Raw genomic sequence first — 19,573 nt, 5'->3', positions numbered from 1 at the left:
GATATTAAAGGAGCAACTTGAACCGATGTCAGTTCAGCTTTTATTTTGGGATCTTTCAACCGTGCCAAGACATCTAGTAAAGGCAGCGGGCCAATGGGTATTTAACATCAAAACATTTGCTAGGAAGATAATAAAATACTAGCTTTTACTCACCAAAACTAGCATACAAACTTTTTAGACTGTCTGCTCCACATATAAAGCACATTTTTTTTATTGGATAATTCTATTAAAAATGCTCTTAAAACATGCCAACAATACAATCTCAATGGAGCGGTCCAGTTCAATGAGTTAATTAGGAGCAGCAGTCAGCAGCTATGTGCCCCCCAGGACCAACACTACTTCTAAGGAGGGCTTTAGTGCATGTTTTGGCACTTGGAGAGGAATCCAGTGGAAGCACGAGAACATGCAAATAGAAACACCCTGCATCAGCCAGATCTTCTTGCTGTGAATCAATAGTTCTCTGCTGTTGGCGGCTATATGCGGTCACCTCTATTAAATATAGGTTAATATTAAATTTTTCACATCGCCATTTTCTTTGTCTTATTGCAAGTCATTGCACTCGGGGTGAAAGCACCACTAAAATGTAAATGTACTGTGTTAAATTACTTCTTGCCCGCAGAACCTCAGACGTCTGTCTCAGCTGAGACACTGAGAATGCAGACTGCCTGTTAATTAAGAGCTGATATACACTTTCAGTGGGGTTAACTCATTCTTTCTGTCTCTATCCTAGCTTCCTTTCTATTTTGCAGCTTAAAAGGCTCCCTTGGCAGCTGCTGCTTCCTGTCTGCACATAAAGTCCAGTACAGGGTGTCTATTGTTGCCTGGCCAGCATCCATCCCATTGTTCAGTGCCTACAATCCATACAGTAGATCATGTGAAATTTCTGCCTCGTGCATACTGACATTTATGTGCAACTATATGAATACTCACAAAAATAATTTCTTTTACTGTCTCAGGTGACTTGAGACTTTTATTTAGGAACCAGTGAAATATATCTATTTATTATAGTATATCTACAGCTTTGCCTAAATCTGCTCAGATGATGAAACACGTTCCAAGCATCCACAGTATACCTCCATCTCTGACCAATCAATCTGAATCTCTGCCCCACTTCTTTTATGCCATTTATTCCACATTCTCATTCCCTAGCCCATTATCACATTGATCTCTATTGTACATTCGGCACAGAAATCTCAGAGTAAATCTGTCCGTGACAGAGCATGTTCCAATGTTCCAATGTTCCGGTTCATATTCCCCGTCAGGATCGGTGGGATTTAATCCCGCAGAAGAAAAGACGAGGGCATCACGGGGTCAAGGGAAAGCTGGAAACAAAAGGTCAGATCCTGGTAATGTTTCTGAAATTCCAGGTTCTTGCCTTACTGGAGCGGTAGCCATTACTGAGGTTTCTACCACTAGGCCTCAGCCTAGTGTGACACATGGTAATAGATGCCAGAGAAATAACTGAACAATTGAGCAAAAAAAAAAAATTAATAATTTACGAAGTTTATTAAAAAACGAAACACGATTCCTGGAAGTAATGGTTGGCTCTCTTCCTTTCAAGCGCAGATTTAAGTGAGTGCATTTAAACAATAGAGTCATCTTTCATCAGATAATTTCAATAGATACCCAACAACTGGGCAAAGAAATGTAATACAGTCAAGAACAAAGCAGAGCATATTAGAGTTATATAACAGGCTTAACAGACCCAGCTAACCTAGTATTGACTATCATGTACCACACAGTTTAAAGGTGTATGCTGCTATAAAGACGTGAAATTATTGATTCAGTTTTTCTGTTCTGTTTAAATGATTGGGATCGAGTCATTGGACATATGACTTATTGATTACTAAAAAACAAGAAACCTCTTGTCCAAAGAAAGCAGATTAATAGTGGAAGTTAATAGAAAATGCTATGGTTTGTAAAATACACACTATCGCAAAACCACTTCAAAAAATATGGCAAGTATATACTGGCTAATAGAAACAAACTCATTTGTTATTTGGATTTTTGACATTATTTATAATTGTTTTGGGGAAGCGCAAAGGAAACGACAGCAGGGATGGGTGAGTGATGGGTATATCTGCAACTTGGCAGCTCATCTCAGAGCAAGCCATGGCTCTTCTCTTGACAGGCTGTGCTTCATGAAAGCAAAGTTTGTAGCGAGCTTTTGACTTACTTCCAATTTACTTCCAATGCCTCATACTATAAATGAATCAAGGAAAGGGCAAAAGGCCAGTGTGATGGGCAAGATTTGATTAAAAACAGTATAATCACTGAAATGTAATTAAGACATAGTTTAGCTTGCTATTTATATATTATAGTATTTAATGGTTCTTGGGCAACAACTGTAATAATCTAAGTTTTCAAAATCCTGAAAACTAAAGCCCTCGTAACACAGGCCTGGAGACCAGTCAGTGATCCCACGGCAACTATCAATTCAAATCAATTCATTTTTATTTATATAGTGTCAAATCACAGCAGTCAACAGCAGTCATCTCGAGGCACTTTATGCTGGAAAGTAAAGACCCAAAAATAATACAGAGAAAACCCCAAAAATCAAACAACCCCCCTTGGATCAATAACTTGGTGACAGTGGGAAGGAAGAACTCCCTTTTAACAGGAAGGAACCTCAGAGAGAACCAGGCTCAGGTCTGCTGTCTGGGGTGATGGGAAGATGACAGTATATAAGACACACTGCAGAAGAGAGCCAAAGATTCATAATAACCAATGATTAAATTGATTATTAAACTAGAACTACAGGTTGCTAGGGAAAAATGTATTGCCACGGTTGCCTGTGAAGTCGCCAAGTTATCTGCAAACACTTGCCAACTGCTAGCTTACCGGTGGTAAATTTGTGAAGGGTATGATGCAAACGACAAACAGAGACTGTTCACCTTCAAAGTAAAAGCTGGGCCTTTTGAAATGTGTTGGCAGCAGTAATAAGGCACAGTTTCACTGTGAAGAAAGACTTGTGTTTTCTGTTTCTGCTTTGCTTCACACTTTTAATTTTTTTTTAACTATCATTCACTGAATAGTTGACAAATATTTGCAGACAACATCTTCTACACAAGCACCTTTTCACCACCGATTTCAGCCAGCGACAGGCACCAACCTCCAGTAACCAGTCCCTAGCCAGTTGGGAAAATATACATTCTTTCCTAGTGAATGGATGTTAAAAGATGGTTACAGAGACCGGTCTCTAGGTCTGTGAGACCTAAGGGGCTCGTCTCATGTTAATGGAGAAATCAGAAATCTTCACAGAATCCCACAGACTCTACACGCAGCTGAGCATGTGCATAGTGTTCTTTATGCCAGCACCTCGCTGCCAGTGAGTTGAGCATGTCCTTATGGCAGGAGGTGTCTTCCTGCATGACAAATTTGCAGAGACAACAGCCTGCATATGCACTGATGGAATGCAAATTACCTCAAACAATGGCTACTTTTGTAGGCCGCTGAAACAATGCCCACCCCACTGCTTTGGGACTGTTACACTGCTTCATGCATACTGCATTTCCACTGTTGTTTATATTCCTTTTTGACAGCTATTTAAATATATAATTGTTCACTGTGTTAATCTCGTTAAAATGACGTTAACGCCATAACCGCATTAACGCGGCAAATTTCCATTAACGACTTAACGCTAATGGTTTATATATACAGGATGGGCCATTTATATGGATACACCGTAATAAAATGGGAATGGTTGGTGATATTAAAGTCCTGTTTGTCGTCCATCTTGGATACAACTTTTGTTTTTTCAATAGGAAGAGGGCCATGTGACACATCAAACTTATTGGTAATGTCACAAGAAAAACAATGGTGTGCTTGGTTTCAACGTAACTTTATTCTTTCATGAGGTATTTGCAAGTTTCTCTTTGTTCACAGCCATTGACATGTCGAAGGGGTTAACACGTGAGGAGCGGATCGAAATTGTGTTGATATTTGGTGAACGCAGTAACCGGGTCATTGCAGCAGATTTCAATGCAAGACACCCTACGAGACCACCCATCTCCCATGCTACAGTTAGCAAACTGCTTGCTAAGTTTTGTGAAACTGGTTCAGTGTTGGATTTGCCAAAATGTGGACGCAAGAAAACTGTCACTAATGAAGAAACATCAGTGGCTGTCCTAGCTTCATTCAGCAAGAGCCCACAGCATAGCACCCGCCGCATGTCACTGGAGAGTGGCATTAATCGAACATCCCTTCGGTGGATATTAGCTACTCACAAATGGCACCCTTACAAACTCCAGCTACTGCAGCATCTCAACGAGGATGACCCAGATCGGCACACAGAATTTGCAGAATGGGCAAAACAAAAATTGGAACAGGACCCTCAGTTCACGCAGAAGATTTTGTTCAGTGATGAGGCAAACTTTTATGTGAATGGTGAAGTTAACAAACAAAACCACCGCTATTGGTCTGACACTAACCCACATTGGATGGATCCCTCCAAGACTGTTGGAACAACAAAAGTGATGGTTTGGTGTGGTATATGTGGTACAACGATAGTGGGTCCATTCTTCATCAATGGAAACCTCAAGGCCACTGGATATTTGAAATTGCTACATGATTTCCCTCTTTATGCACTGAAGCTGGCACGTTCCCTGAGTTTTTCCAGCAAGATGGTGCACCACCACATTATGGGTGCCAGGTCCGAGCATTCCTAGATGAACAGTTTCCTGGAAAGTGGATGTGTCGTCGTGGGCCAGTTGAATGGCCCCCAAGGTCTCCCGATCTGACCCCCTTAGACTTTTATCATTGGGGTCATCTGAAGGCAATTGTCTATGGTGAGAAGATACGAGATGTGCAGCACCTGAAACTACGGACACTGGATGCCTGTGCTGGCATTTCTCCTGCGATGTTGCTATCAATGTGTGAAGAGTGGGAGAAGAGGATTGCATTGATATTCCAACACAATGGGCAGCACATTGAACACATTTTATAAGTGGTCAGTAACTTGTAAATAACTCATAAAAGAATAAAGTTACGTTGAAACCAAGCACATCATTGTTTTTCTTGTGACATTACCAATAAGTTTGATGTGTCACATGGCCCTCTTCCTATTGAAAAAACAAAAGTTGTATCCAAGATGGCCGACTTCTAAATGGCCATCATGGTCACCACCCATCTTGAGGAGTTTGCCCCCTCACATATACTAATGTACCACAAACAGGACTTTAATATCACCAACCATTCCCATTTTATTACGGTGTATCCATATAAATCTTAAAGGCTGCTAGTTTCATGTATTATTCCCATTTCACAACATTCTAGGCCTATCCATCCATTTCCACTTATTCAATTAAACCTATCCCAACTGCCATAGGGCGAGAGGTGGGGTACACCCAGGACAGGTCAGATTCACATTCACACCTATGGCCAACATAGAAACATCTGTTAACCTAATCACATTAGCCACATTGTAAGTCATCAAAGCAATTAGCCATATAAAGATAATTGCACTGCAAAAACCTTAAACATTTAGACTTCACTGAACATGACTTTTTTCACACTTATGGTTCATATACTGTAGTTTTTCCATGATGCATCCACCTGTGATGCACTCATGCAATAATTTATGCACAATTATTGCATGAGTGCATAACTGTGCATAAACAGAATGACACCACACATTTAAACACATGCATGCCAGTGCTTATCATCATACATACTTGGTGAGGCATTCCCGTCCCTCCCTGGCGCTGTTCATGCTGTCCCAACTGTATGGGGGCCCCTGCAGTCCTCCCCAGGAGCCTGGGCCAGGAGGCGGCCAGCCTGATGTTTTGTTCTTATGGCTAAAGAAATGGAGCAAAGGAAAAGCAAGCACATTTTAAGAGACAATTAAAGCAAATAATGTATTCCAGACTAAAAACAACTGTTCGATTAAGTATTGATTGGCCTTTTGTTTTGGGTAATAAAGACAAACGGCGACCGTCATCTTTAATCGACACAGTGAAAACCTGGTAAGATGGATAGCATTACTGGATTTCAAGACTACAGTGTAACAGTTTTACCCAGATTTTACTCCATTTGGAAAATGCAATCATCATACAGCATTTAAATAAAACTAGTATATTCAAAATAAACTCTCAGAGACACTTTGTGCACCTCTAGTTTGATTTTTGCTCATTCCAATTAGTAAGACTTCTTGTCTCCCGGTGTGAGATCGCACTGCTTAGTGCAATCGACCGCAGTCAAATAACAGCTCATCGACTCCGCAGATAGGCAATCGATGACTGCACGCACGAGCGGCTCCGCGGTGGTCGCTCAGCAGAACGGTACGCACGCGGTGAGGGAACACACCGATGTGACAGCTGATTCTCTTATTGCAGATTAAGCTAACAATGTCATTATGGATTTCAGGAGGGTGGGAGTCCACGGAGTCAAAGGGGAAGAGATGGGAGAAGAGCCACTGTGGCACCTCAGTGGGAATTATACCAGAAAAGAAAATGATGAGAACTGGATGTATCATCCTAGTGACTCATAAAAATTTACAGTAAGTCTCACATGCTACAGTGACTAATCGCGTACAGATCATTAAGCACCCATCCCCTAACTCTCCACGGAAATAATGTGCAGCATCTGCATGTGCTCATCTTTACTGTTTGATTTATTTTGTTTAGACTACTCCCTCTGTCACAAACCAGTAGAAGTTTATGCCTGCCGGAGCAAGTCAATGCATAGCTACGGTAAGAATTAGAGTCTTAGCGGCATTTCAGTGGCAAAATGCAGAGTCGTATTTGATCGAACAGCTGATTCTCCAGTGCTTTCTGCACATTTAATGTTCCCGCTCTTGCTTTTCTCAAAAGTGACTGAGGCAAGCTGTTCAGTCACCATCTGACACACATTTTTAAAGCAGGTGAAATTGCATACTAGATGAGGACGTCATCGCCGTACGAATCCAGCCAATCCATTCCCATATTGTGCTCTTGATGGGTTGAATACATCAGTCAGTCATATCATAGCGTGCTGTATACGAAACAGAAAACTGTCCTTTGACTCAAAGTGTATGATGGCCTTAAATAAAGTCTAAAAGGGATGTTTCAGCTGTCTCCAGACAAATATTTTGCATTTTGCAGAGCTTAAAAAGATGAACAGCTGATTTTGGAGTTATCCTTAGAAGCAACAGATCCATTTCAACACTTTCCGGCTTTTGAGTTCCACTCCTCTCTATTCAGTTTCCTTCCGTGGATTACGCTTAGATGCTTCTGTTTCTGCTGATCTTCAGTCATCTGGAAGAAAAACATATCCACTCTCCACTTTAGAATCCCAATCAGAAGCTCTTGCACCCAGAAGACACACTGGCCGTGGCGTTAACGGCTGTGCAGATCTCCAGTGTGCAGCCAGACATTCATCTATTTGTCATTGTGCTGCTGCTGGTACTGCTGCTTCTGAGAGCAGCTTTGGTCCAACCTGAACTAAACTGCTGTGGCCTCGTCTCCTTTATCCCATAATCCGTCTCATCACAGAGAAAACAAATCCACGCTGTGTGTGTCTATGAGTGTGAGCATGAGTGTTTCTGTGTGTGAGCGTGTTCAGCTGTGTATAACTATGTGAGGATGTGTGTGTGTGTGTGTGTGTGTGTGTGGAGGGGGGGAGTAAGAGGATTTTGGGAGACCAGCACCGAGTGTATGGAAACGCCGCTCCAGCTGAGAGCTGGAGTCACACGGCAGGAAGCAGGAAGAGGAAACTGAAAGTTCACCTGGACGCCATTGCTGCTTTACTTGCCACTTTTGGTCTTTTTGCAGAAAAGGGGAAAAAAAACAAGATCTTACCCTAAGTAGACAGGAATGTCTAAAAAGATGAGCGAGTTATAAAATAAATGCTAGTGTTAGCATAAGAAGTTAAATGTGCTTAGAATGACAATGTTAGCATTCAACCCCTCAAAAGATAATGATTTAAATTGTAATTTGATTACTTAGTGTCAAACCTCTGGTAATACACAGTGGCCAAAGTACAGCCAAGGCTTAAGGGGGTGCATGAGGAGTTTTAATGGCTCAAAAGCAGCATTAGCTTTACTAAAAGTGAAATGTGTAAAAACAAAACAAAAAAAACACTACTATCATTTCTGTATTATCTGTCCTGTTGTATTAAACATGTCAAACATACATACTGTGAATGAGTACTTGCCCCATTTCTTATTCCTTGTAGTTTTGATATGTCATATCAAACGTATTTTTAATATTTGTCAAAGATAACCTGAGTAGATACAAAATGCAGTTTCTTAATGCTGATTTTATTCATTTAATCCAAGCCTACCCGGGCCTGTGTGAAAAAGTAATTGGTCTCTAAACGTAATAACTGGTTCTGCCGCGCTTGGCAGGAGGAACTGCAATCAGGTGTTTGCTATAACTGGCAATGAGTCTTTTACATTACCGTGGAGGAATTTTGGCTCCCTTTTCTTTGAAGTATTGTTTTAATTCAGCTTTTTTTTTTTTTTTTTAAATCACGAACAGCCTGTTTGAAGTCATGCTAAAGCGTCTCATTCAGATTTAAGTCCACTCCAAAACCTTTATTTTATTGTTTGTTTACTTTTCATAAACCTTTCCAGACTGATCGATGTCAGTGACTTTGTTTCTCAGCTGTTTCTTTAGATAGTCGCTTGATGTGTTGCTTTTTGAGATCCTTTAGCTTATTTCTCTTTCATTCAACAGGGCCTGAGTGTAGCTGGTGAAATTGAACTTTGCTTCCCAAAAAAAATTTGATTAATCACAAAGGGGACAATTGCTTTATCATACAGGGTTAGGTGGGTTTGGATAGCGTTTGACCCTTCTACTCCTCCTAATATTGAAATTTTGTCAACACTAGTGACACCTTTTCAGTAACTGTTACAGTAACTTACATTTTACACTGTTACTTTACAACTAACTTTGTACGTATGGACAACATGGACAGTTATAAATGACCCTTGGGTATTTGGGTATTTTTTAACACGTATTCTTAATGCCATGAAAGGGAAACTCTAACCCAAATGAACTGTTGTATAGCTAACCAAGCAGTTCTTAGCACCTACAATTAACCTGGGGGTAAACATGAAAATAAAACAATCACTAAGGAGGTGACCGAGTGGGATTATACATACTGTCAACTGCTGCTAAATGAGTCTTTCAGATCCTTCAAAGATGAAAAATGTCAACTTGCTGGGAAAGGTAAAGCCAGAGTTACTAAAATTAAGGACCATATATCTGTATAATATAAAAAACTTCATAGTTACTGTATATCAGACAGTTTTGTAGACATTTAGGTTTATAACCAAACTCTAACATGGAAAATAAAGCCAGCAATCTTATTCAGTCCAGCCTGGGTAAACACCTGGACCATTACTGCTCTGTATCAAAATCTGTCAAAATAATTTTTCAAAATGGAAAATTATAACCCTTTAATTCTATGTTCAATCAATAAATTACCATTCGTAACTTTGTTCGGCATCACAAGTTTTACAGCAGCATGTTTAAGATTACATTTTTATTATTAACCACACTGAAATGTTTTCTATCCCTACAGATGATTCAGGCTTCTTTATTGCTTCTCTCAATAATTCCTAATATTTCCAAAATGGAAGGTATTTCTTACTAAATAACGTCTGTGGAGAAACTTACAAACTTACATAAAAATGAACCCTGAAACCACACCGTGCCTCTGTCTAATTGAAGTGGTAAAGCTTAGTTTGTGTACACAAGCCCCCACTCATCCCTGTTTCCTCCTTTGAAGAGTTTTACGTCAACCTGCGGTCAATCCAATATGCATTCAAAAGAGACAGCAGGGTCCTTTGTTCATAGGTTTGCCTTTGCTGAAAAGGACAGTGTATTGACTTCAAAAAGGTGTCTTTTTTTTTAAATTGATCAACTCGTGTTTCTCTCCAAAACTTTATCCAAGGGATTGATTTCTCTCAGTCATTCACACCACTCCTCAAAGTTGTTTTACAAACTCCATCAAAGTCTTTCTCAGTCTTTCAAAAATGTGTACAGGCAAAAACTGTATTTAGTGAAAGAGCGTTAGCCACAACTGAATGAAAAGATAACTTTCAGACTTTATCATGATAAGACCATTAAGCATGGATTGAAATTGTATTAAACTGTAACAATATTTTATTGATTAAATCATTTTAGGTTGAGTAAAATGTTTATAAATGGACCACCTTTATGCTAGGCTAGAGCTAAATGCTACAATTAGCATGTTAGATATTCCATTTGAGAATCTCTTCAGAAATGTATCACTTTCTAAATTTTGTATTTACATCAAAATGGAAAAAATATTAGCTGTCTGAATGCATTTAGCTTTTCTGATAACCATGAGTTGTTTTTTTTTTTGTTTTAAGTTTGGACTTTTTCAACACCCAATGAAAAATGTTACCTACAAAGGTTTTTGAAATCCATCATGTGGGAGATTATGAATATCACATTTGGTGACAAATTTAACCAATTTATCTTAAATAAATATTTTACCAAAAAGGTTAACCCACTTTTGATGCTAAAAATAACATCTTTTATTCTTTTTTTTTTTTTTTTTACATATTAAGCTCCTGAATTTTATAACATCAGTAAAGTTTAAGGCAAATTATAAAGTTAGTTGCCTGTTAAACAAAATCACACTAGAAAGACAAAACCTACAGATTTTAACAGAGGCAAACAATATTTTTCATCTGCTGCCTAACGTTTAGATGACTGTGAGTTTTAACTTACATCAGTTTTATCTCAAGGTAATCTGTTAAAAAACTAACATGAACAACCCATGATAACACATGAAATGTTGCTAGCTAGATAACATGAATGCCATATTTAGCAGGAGTTCTACTGTATAGATTTGCAGCTACCTTTTACTCTACTGATAACATATTTTACTATTAGAAAAAAAAGAGAATACATTTACATTTAAAATAACACTGAAAATGAAAATAAAACAGTGTGTTTTTTATGTATTAAAAACATCAGCCTACATATTGATATATATTAATATATCATTCAGTTTCAATTTTAACACCCTTGCTAAAATGAACATTGTATTTTTGTTCTAATAACTTGTGCTGTTAGTAAATATATATGTTACTTTTATCAAAAGATGACTAATATAGTTCAAGTCATCTGTGAGCTACAAAAAAATAAAAAAAATATTAAAAGTGCCCCCACTCTTCTGTACTTAAAAGGACTTTACATAGAATATTTCTCAATTACTTGTTTGTAATTTGGCATTAAGTAATCGACACATGATTATGGTGGTATTTTTGAGTGCATTAGAATCCCCTTGCTTTCTTCCTGTAGTTAATCTCTGCTGCCAGTGATTTGTTATGGCCGGTCTTTCATTGACTCTCATTAAAGATATCGATCCTCTCAGTCTTTACATTAGCCTGTTTTAAACACTAAGAACAAACAGTGGTTTATTAGACTCAGTCTATATCCTCGTACATATACAAAGTCACAGTATCAGTTTGTGGGACCTTATTACACCTGTATATATTTGCACACATGGTGAATAAATGTCTGTGCTTGCAAAGTAACAAAGACTGCGGTTGGTCAGATTGCTTTTTGCTGTATCATATGTCAAACCCCCACGGAAAACGGTCGAGCCAGCTGGCACGGACTTTGCTCCTCGGCCACATGCTCCAGTCAGCAATAACGCACAGCCCCAAACACTGTGCTCAACAAATGTTTCATTTCTTATGTCCTGCAGCGATGATTTGGGCTGTTACTGTCCAGTAAAATAATCCTTAGGGGTCAGGCAGCACGTATGCCTTATATACAGTAGTCTATCAGATTGGATTAAAATGCTTTTTTTTCTCCAGTACGATTGTTGAAGAGTTCGTATAATATTGTGCAAATCAAAAATCACTAGAAAATAGCTTGAATGATTATTAATTATTGAAATCTGTGATAGTGGTAACCTAAAACTGAAGGCTTAGGCTTGGGGTTAGAGTTGGGCTAGTCTAAGAAATTTATGACATTCAATATTGTGTCAACGTTTTAGGCACTTCAAAGCTTTTGATTCTTATCCATCGAGCAATGCTATGACAGAGCTCTCTGGTCAGCATCAAATTCATCCAGCATCATGACAGCAACCCCAAACAATCAGTCATAAAAAAAACATTTCAGCGACAAAAAGAACAAGAAATTCCACAACAGATGGTATGGCCCCCACACAGCTCTGATCTTAACATCCTGAAGGCAGTCTGGGATTATATGAAGAGAAACAGCTAAGACCAGCTAAATCCACAGAATCGTAAGACATTTAAAGGCATTACTTTAAGATCAGAGATCAGCCATACTGTGATTTTCTTTTCTTTTTTGTTCTCTTCGATTCTCAATTACGTTACGCTTATGTGCCGTGTCTAAGCGGGTTCTCTGCTATTCGCTCTTACCTTATATGTGAGCGTTTACCTTTTATGTCTGCTTTGGACCACTAAAGCCTGACATTATCGGTCTCTATGTGACACTCTTTGAAGGAAAATGGAGTACAAAGAAGGGTCTGAGTCACTGAGCCGTTTCTGCATTGGCCTTTACTGACTTCGAATCAGCAGAATTATGATTCAAACAAGATGCTGTAAAATTTCAATGATCCAGCCTCAAGAATGAGGCCATTTGAAGGACCGTCTCTGCCAGTGGCCTGTCTACTTATTACTGCATGGAGTGAAAATAATTTTGTTTGACCTCCCTTTTTTGAATAGACTATAGATACACAATACGCACAACCACAAGGGGAGATATTACATTTTCAAATCCCCTCAAGATCTTTAGGCAGACTGAATGAAACTGCACAAAGGCAAAGCTCTCCCAAGATGCTTTAGCCTACATTATAACAATACTTATTGCAGTCAGTAGGGTAAAATCCACTTCCCCCATCTTGAGTGGCCTTGCCAATTCCCACCACTTTACACTCTACAGAACAACTAGGGTAATTTCAGATCAAGCACACTTCTGTGGGAGACTTATTTTCTTTCTTTTACAAGCTGAGCAGGATGCATCTCAGAATACAAGGATGTGTAGGTGAAGTGGTTGGGAGGAGCTTTGTGAGTTCCCTTCATCTTCAGTTCCCTCACGTTATAACATGCCAGTCAAGTCTTCAATAAAAATTGTTCGTCACAATCTATCTTTCATAGACAGAGAATTATTAAAGTGATTTAGAAAAAAATCTGATCGTAGGTATTTCACCTGAATGGACTTGAGATGGTATGCAAAGAGAATGTATTTTTACTTGCTGTGATTTCGCACTACCAAACACGCAAAGGCTCCTTTGCAAAAACTTCACAATTAGCCTGAAGTAACGGTGTGCATGTTTCGAGAACACCTTCTTTTAACTCAGCAGGAGGCTCCATTAACAACACCCTGGCTCTGGTTTAGAGGTCCCACAGAAAAGCACGGGATGAAGGCTGGCTGTCTTTCTTCTGGTTTAAAGTTTCAGAAATAAAGAGGAGTGCGTAAAGTAGACTTAAATCCCATACAGACTGTGATAACAGCTTTTGGGTTCGTTGCATTTTACACTGTGCAAGCAAGCACCGTGTAATAAAATCTTGGTCACAATCTGTGCCGTGTTGTGCTATAAATTTTGGAGCGTGTCAGATTGTGTGATGGATGCCTGGGAAATCGGAGCTTGACAGCATCACTTAGAAAAATTGCAAACAGAGACGTATCATAATATCATCATCTTAAATCATCCTTTGGCTCAGTAAAGTCTATCAAAAGGCAACTTTTAACCATCGCAGCTACATTACTATATGTATCCACATACAGTGGCTTGCAAAAGTGAGAAGAAGAGAGAAGTGGAACGTAAATCATACATGATTCCAAACATTTTTTTACAAATAAATAACTGCAAAGTGGGGTGTGCGTAATTATTCAGCCCCCTTTGGTCTGAGTGCAGTCAGTTGCCCATAGACATTGCCTGATGAGTGCTAATGACTAAATAGAGTGCACCTGTGTGTAATCTAATGTCAGTACAAATACAGCTGCTCTGTGACGGCCTCAGAGATTGTCTAAGAGAATAATGGGAGCAACAACACCATGAAGTCCAAAGAACACAGCAGACAGGTCAGGGATAAAGTTATTGAGAAATTTAAAGCAGGCTTAGGCTACAAAATGATTTCCCAAGCCTTGAACATCCCACGGAGCACTGTTCAAGCGATCATTCAGAAATGGAAGGAGTATGGCACAACTGTAAACCTACCAAGACAAGGCCGTCCACCTAAACTCACAGGCCGAACAAGGAGAGCGCTGATCAGAAATGCAGCCAAGAGGCCCATGGTGACTCTGGACGAGCTGCAGAGATCTACAGCTCAGGTGGGGGAAGCTGTCCATAGGACAACTATTAGTCATGCACTGCACAAAGTTGGCCTTTATGGAAGAGTGGCAAGAAGAAAGCCATTGTTAACAGAAAACCATAAGAAGTCCCGTTTGCATTTTGCCACAAGCCATGTGGGGGACACAGCAAACATGTGGAAGAAGGTGCTCTGGTCAGATGAGACCAAAATGCAAACACTGTGTGGCGGAAAACTAACACTGCACATCACTCTGAACACACCATCCCCACTGTCAAATATGGTGGTGGCAGCATCATGCTCTGGGGGTGCTTCTCTTCAGCAGGGACAGGGAAGCTGGCCAGAGTTGATGGGAAGATGGATGGAGCCAAATACAGGGCAATCTTGGAAGAAAACCTCTTGGAGTTTGCAAAAGACTTGAGACTGGGGCAGAGCTTCACCTTCCAGCAGAACAACGACCCTAAACATAAAGCCAGGGCAACAATGGAGTGGTTTAAAACAAAACATATCCATGTGTTAGAATGGCCCAGTCAAAGTCCAGATCTAAATCCAAGAGAATCTGTGGCAAGATCTGAAAACTGCTGTTCACAAACGCTGTCCATCTAATCTGACTGAGCTGGAGCTGTTTTGCAAAGAAGAATGGGCAAGGATTTCAGTCTCTAGATGTGCAAGGCTGGTAGAGACATAACCTAAAAGACTGGCAGCTGTAATTGCAGCAAAAGATGGTTCTACAAAGTATTGACTCAATTCAATTCAATTCAATTTTATTTATATAGCGCCAAATCACAACAAATGTCGCCTCAAGGCGCTTCATAGATACAGAGAAAAGCCCAACAATCATATGACCCCCTATGAGCAAGCACTTTGGCGACAGTGGGAAGGAAAAACTCCCTTTTAACAGGAAGAAACCTCCGGCAGAACCAGGCTCAGGGAGGGGCGGCCATCTGCTGCGACCGGTTGGGGTGAGAGAAGGAAGACAGGATAAAAGACATGCTGTGGAAGAGAGACAGAGATTAATAACAGATACGATTCAATACAGAGAGGTCTATTAACACATAGTGAGTGAGAAAGGTGACTGGAAAGGAAAAACTCAATGCATCATGGGAATCCCCCGGCAGCCTACATCTATTGCAGCATAACTAAGGGAGGATTCAGGGTCACCTGGTCCAGCCCTAACTATATGCTTTAGCAAAAAGGAAAGTTTTAAGCCTAATCTTAAAAGTAGAGATAGTGTCTGTCTCCCGAATCCAAACTGGAAGCTGGTTCCACAGAAGAGGGGCCTGAAAACTGAAGGCTCTCCCTCCCATTCTACTTTTAAATACTCTAGGAACAACAAGTAGGCCTGCAGAGCGAGAGCGAAGTGCTCTAATAGGGTGATATGGTACTACAAGGTCATTAAGATAAGATGGGGCCTGATTATTTAAGACCTTGTATGTGAGGAGCAGGATTTTGAATTCAATTCTGGATTTAACAGGAAGCCAATGAAGGGAAGCCAAAACAGGAGAAATATGCTCTCTCTTTCTAGTCCCTGTCAGTACTCTTGCTGCAGCATTTTGGATTAACTGAAGGCTTTTCAGTGAGTTTTTTGGACATCCTGATAATAATGAATTGCAGTAGTCCAGCCTGGAAGTAATAAATGCATGAACTAGTTTTTCAGCGTCACTCTGAGACAGGATATTTCTAATTTTAGAGATGTTGCGCAAATGGACTCATGGGGCTGAATAATTACGCACACCCCACTTTGCAGTTATTTGTAAAAAATGTTTGGAATCATGTATGATTTTGGTTCCACTTCTCACGTGTACACCACTTTGTATTGGTCTTTCACGTGGAATTCCAATAAAACTGATTCATGTTTGTGGCTGTAATGTGACAAAATGTGGAAAAGTTCAAGGGGGACGAATAGTTTTGCAAGCCACTGTATAAGCTGTGTATCGGTGCTCATTTTGGTTGATCTGTCTGTTTTTAATGTCAATCAGCATTAATCAAACTGTTCAACTGTTAATGAACAGCAACTCAAACAAACACTCATCACAACCAGTGTATGCAGAAGAGCATCTCTAAATGTATAACATGTCAAGCATTGAAGCAGATGGGCTTACAGCAGCAGAAGAGCACACAGCCAGAAGTGACCATATTTGGATAAGACGGTGGCGTGCCAAGTTATCAGTTAATGTTAGCAAGCTAGGTTAGTACGGTGAATCAATAGAGTGTATGATTACATCTCAGAGACATAGATTCCTGCTAATTAGTACTAAGCAACATACTATACCAATAAAATGGTAGAATTTCTCTCACTTCTTGGATGATCTGTTTGTATCACTAGGTCAGTGATTTGAATTAGCTGTGAGTAACTCCCTGTTTCTGCTCCCACTTGTTGTTCCATTAGTTAGACCTACTTTTAAGCCTTAAACCATTTAAATGAGGTAGTTCTCATGAAATTCACTCCCCATACTTTTGTTCTAAACAGATGAAATAGCTACAGAGATGGCAATCAGGCAGTAACCATGTAACTTGAATTTAGAAAGTGTGTATTTCAACATAGGAGCATATGAGGATTGAGTGGCTTTTGAAGGCAGCCTCAAGTGGTCATTTGAGGAACCACAGGTAACATTTTATCCCCGATAGCTGTACCCTCGTTCGTTGCATTAAGTCATATCTACCTTTAGTACAAAGCAGAAAAATTGACTTCTGATCTAAGATGCTATTGCACAATATACAGTGTAAGTCTGGTGAGAGCTGCCAGTCTCATCAAAGATGTGTTTGCACGAGGGCTGCAAACACATCATCTCATAAAATTCCGCATTTGTCGATGTGGAATTTTATTGTCGGCACGTCACGTAAATGTGCTTTTGTAACTGCAATACACTACAGGGAGTTATGGGGGCAAAAACAGAATGGAAAAATATGGAAATGAAGATTTGAAAAACTGTTAAAAGCATTTCTCACAAAACAAACAAAGTTAAAAGCAGACTGTAAGGCGAAGCTTTCCTTCCACGACAGCACTACTGCAGTGCATGAGTATTTAAATGCCGGCACCCTGGAGCTGTGATGTCCATTACAACCATTAAAGAGGAGTAGCTACACTGCTTCCTAGGTGTTTTTTTCCTCACATTAATATTAGTGTTTAATCTGAATAGTAATCCTCTGCCACTTAACATTAGGTAGTTGATTAGTAACAGTCTTTTCTAATTTTGTTTTGTTCTGTTTTACTAGTGTTAACAATGGGCGTATAGATGAGTTTGACCTGCTCATGAACCTCTCAAATGGCTGAAGTCATGACAGAGAGCATATTTACCATGGCTACCAGCTGCTGGGAACATCATCCAAAAAATAAGAGTAAGCCTCACTCCAGAGCATGTCCACTGCAATCTTGGATTCATGAACTGAACCGTATTACCTAATATTTTGACTTGTTTCATTTTTATCCTGACAGTCCCATTGAATAAAGTTAAAAATGCATTTGATTATTTTCAAATTCTTGGGTTATTATTTTCATTTGCTGTGGGATGAGATAACAGGGTGATATTCACAGGTGGGCAGGCTGGAGCCTAGAACAGGAAGTTTATCTACAGGAAGCGGAGATGAGAGTTATTGAAATAATAGTTGACCAATCGACTAATCGAAGAAAAATTAGGCAGATTAGACGACTATCAAAATAATCGTTAGCTGCAGTCATGCTTTGCACACTGCAGTCAAGTTAACATTTCATCTAAATTAACTGGATTTGCACTACTGTCAGTAAAACAGGAGCGTCCATTGATCTGGCATCGATCTGTCACTTGAAATTTCTTAATTGGCTTGCTAATATGGCTTCTCCCTCTTCCTGATTGTACTCATTAAAATTCTGAGTTTGCACAGTCTCGGGTCCTAACCAGATAACTCCAGCTCCTGAATGTCTTCCCGCGCTGTCCTCACCCCCCTCTCCTCTCTCATTCCATTTGCTGCCTCCCCCCCCATCTCTCCTACTTATTCGGTCTTCCCGCTGTTCATAAATGAAACATTGATGAACGCTGTTAAAAGTTGCCCTAGAAGTGCTCTTACTTTATACAGCTTTACTATCTGAACACGACATGCTTCGGCTCTCAGCGCATTTTCCACACACGTGCGCACACAAACGCCTTCTTTTTGTGTGAGCCGTTGAATATTAAATCTCCATTCAGAAAGCTCCCCCAGTATCTTTCAGAATTTGCTTAAACAAGCATAACAGAATTTAAAATAAAAAAAAAAAAATACAAAGCACACAGACACACAAAACACTGCAAGAGTTTCACAAAGTTGCTAATTTGCAGCAAAGGCTTTGGAAACTCATATAAGTTACACATATGCAAATTCAGTGAATGCAGGAAGAAGTATTTTATTGACTCATCAACTCCACGGTTAATGAATTAATACATCCAGATGATCCCTGCTTACCTTCCAACCAACAACCAGCAACTTTACAACCATCCAACATCACAACCTCCCAATCAGGCCTATCATCTATCCCCAGATAAACTGTAGCCTGACCATGTTTTTGTGCATCTCGCTTAAAACAGCCCAACCTGGCCTAGACCTGTCACCTTTACATGTTGGTTGCTACTACCTTTCATACCAGTGTCTGGAACAGGAAGCTGCTGTCACAATTTGCAGTTACACAAACAAATAAGCTATAATATGACTGTTTCGCTGTTTGTGAGCAACAACACCAGAGCTACATAAATCACCGAAAAATAATCTGCAGCAATTTTCAGTGGACTGGAAGAGGCTGGTGTTAAAGCCATTTATCAAAATGTTTTTTTTTCTCTAACAATAAGGTGATTTATTTCATTTTGACCATGTCCTCTCAGGCTGCCATGACTCTAAACGACCAGATACAATCATTTGTATTTCCCCGTCAGCCAACCAAGCTGCTCGGTCTGTAGCCTAGCGGCACTAACTGCCGAAGCAGTGAGTCACTGCTCTTCTGCTGTTTTATGGTTGCAGGTGACCATTGCATTTCGGGCGTCATGCCGTGCCGCAGTGGTGCACAATAAAGCCATCCCTCTGCAAAGGAATTGTCCCCGCCGATCATAATAAATGCTGAACTTTACTTGCAGTTATCAGTTTGATTCACATCGTTCTGTCCTTCGGAGATGAAACCGGGCTCGTTACAAACCCTCATTAGTCTCACTGATGTATAAACATGCCAACAGCCTGTGATGATGGAATCAATTAATAGCTCGCCATAAAAATGCTACTCCTTACAAAGACATCAAATCAGGCAGGCGGGGGAGCTGCTCCTATTCAGGCTTGCCACTCAGACAACTTCAGGACCAGGGACAGCTCCTGTCTTATTCCGCGGCGCCT

At 40.0% G+C, this 19,573-nt stretch overlaps 1 protein-coding gene across 2 annotated transcripts in view; it reads right to left on the bottom strand.

The window, feature by feature from the left end:
• The window catches only part of LOC146492081 (FERM and PDZ domain-containing protein 4-like), a 94,049-nt gene that overhangs the window by 30,463 nt on the left and 44,013 nt on the right, over positions 1-19,573 (bottom strand). Inside the window, exons 1-2 of one of the 2 annotated variants that reach the window (XM_085150583.1) lie at positions 6,874-10,891; positions 5,673-5,795 (exon numbers count right to left, since the gene is read on the bottom strand). In XM_085150583.1, coding sequence (XP_085006709.1) covers positions 5,673-5,795; positions 6,874-6,947 — 197 coding nt within the window. In that variant the 5' untranslated portion in view covers positions 6,948-10,891. Of the gene's footprint in view, positions 1-5,672; positions 5,796-6,873; positions 10,892-19,573 lie in introns of those variants that run through there. The other variant, XM_085150582.1, reaches the window with a different exon arrangement.

This window comes from Neolamprologus multifasciatus, chromosome 23, assembly GCF_963576455.1.
Source record: "Neolamprologus multifasciatus chromosome 23, fNeoMul1.2, whole genome shotgun sequence".
NCBI lineage: Eukaryota > Metazoa > Chordata > Actinopteri > Cichliformes > Cichlidae > Neolamprologus > Neolamprologus multifasciatus.
The sequence above is the reverse complement of the archived record's forward strand: the minus strand, read 5'-3'. Positions and strand labels throughout refer to the sequence as shown.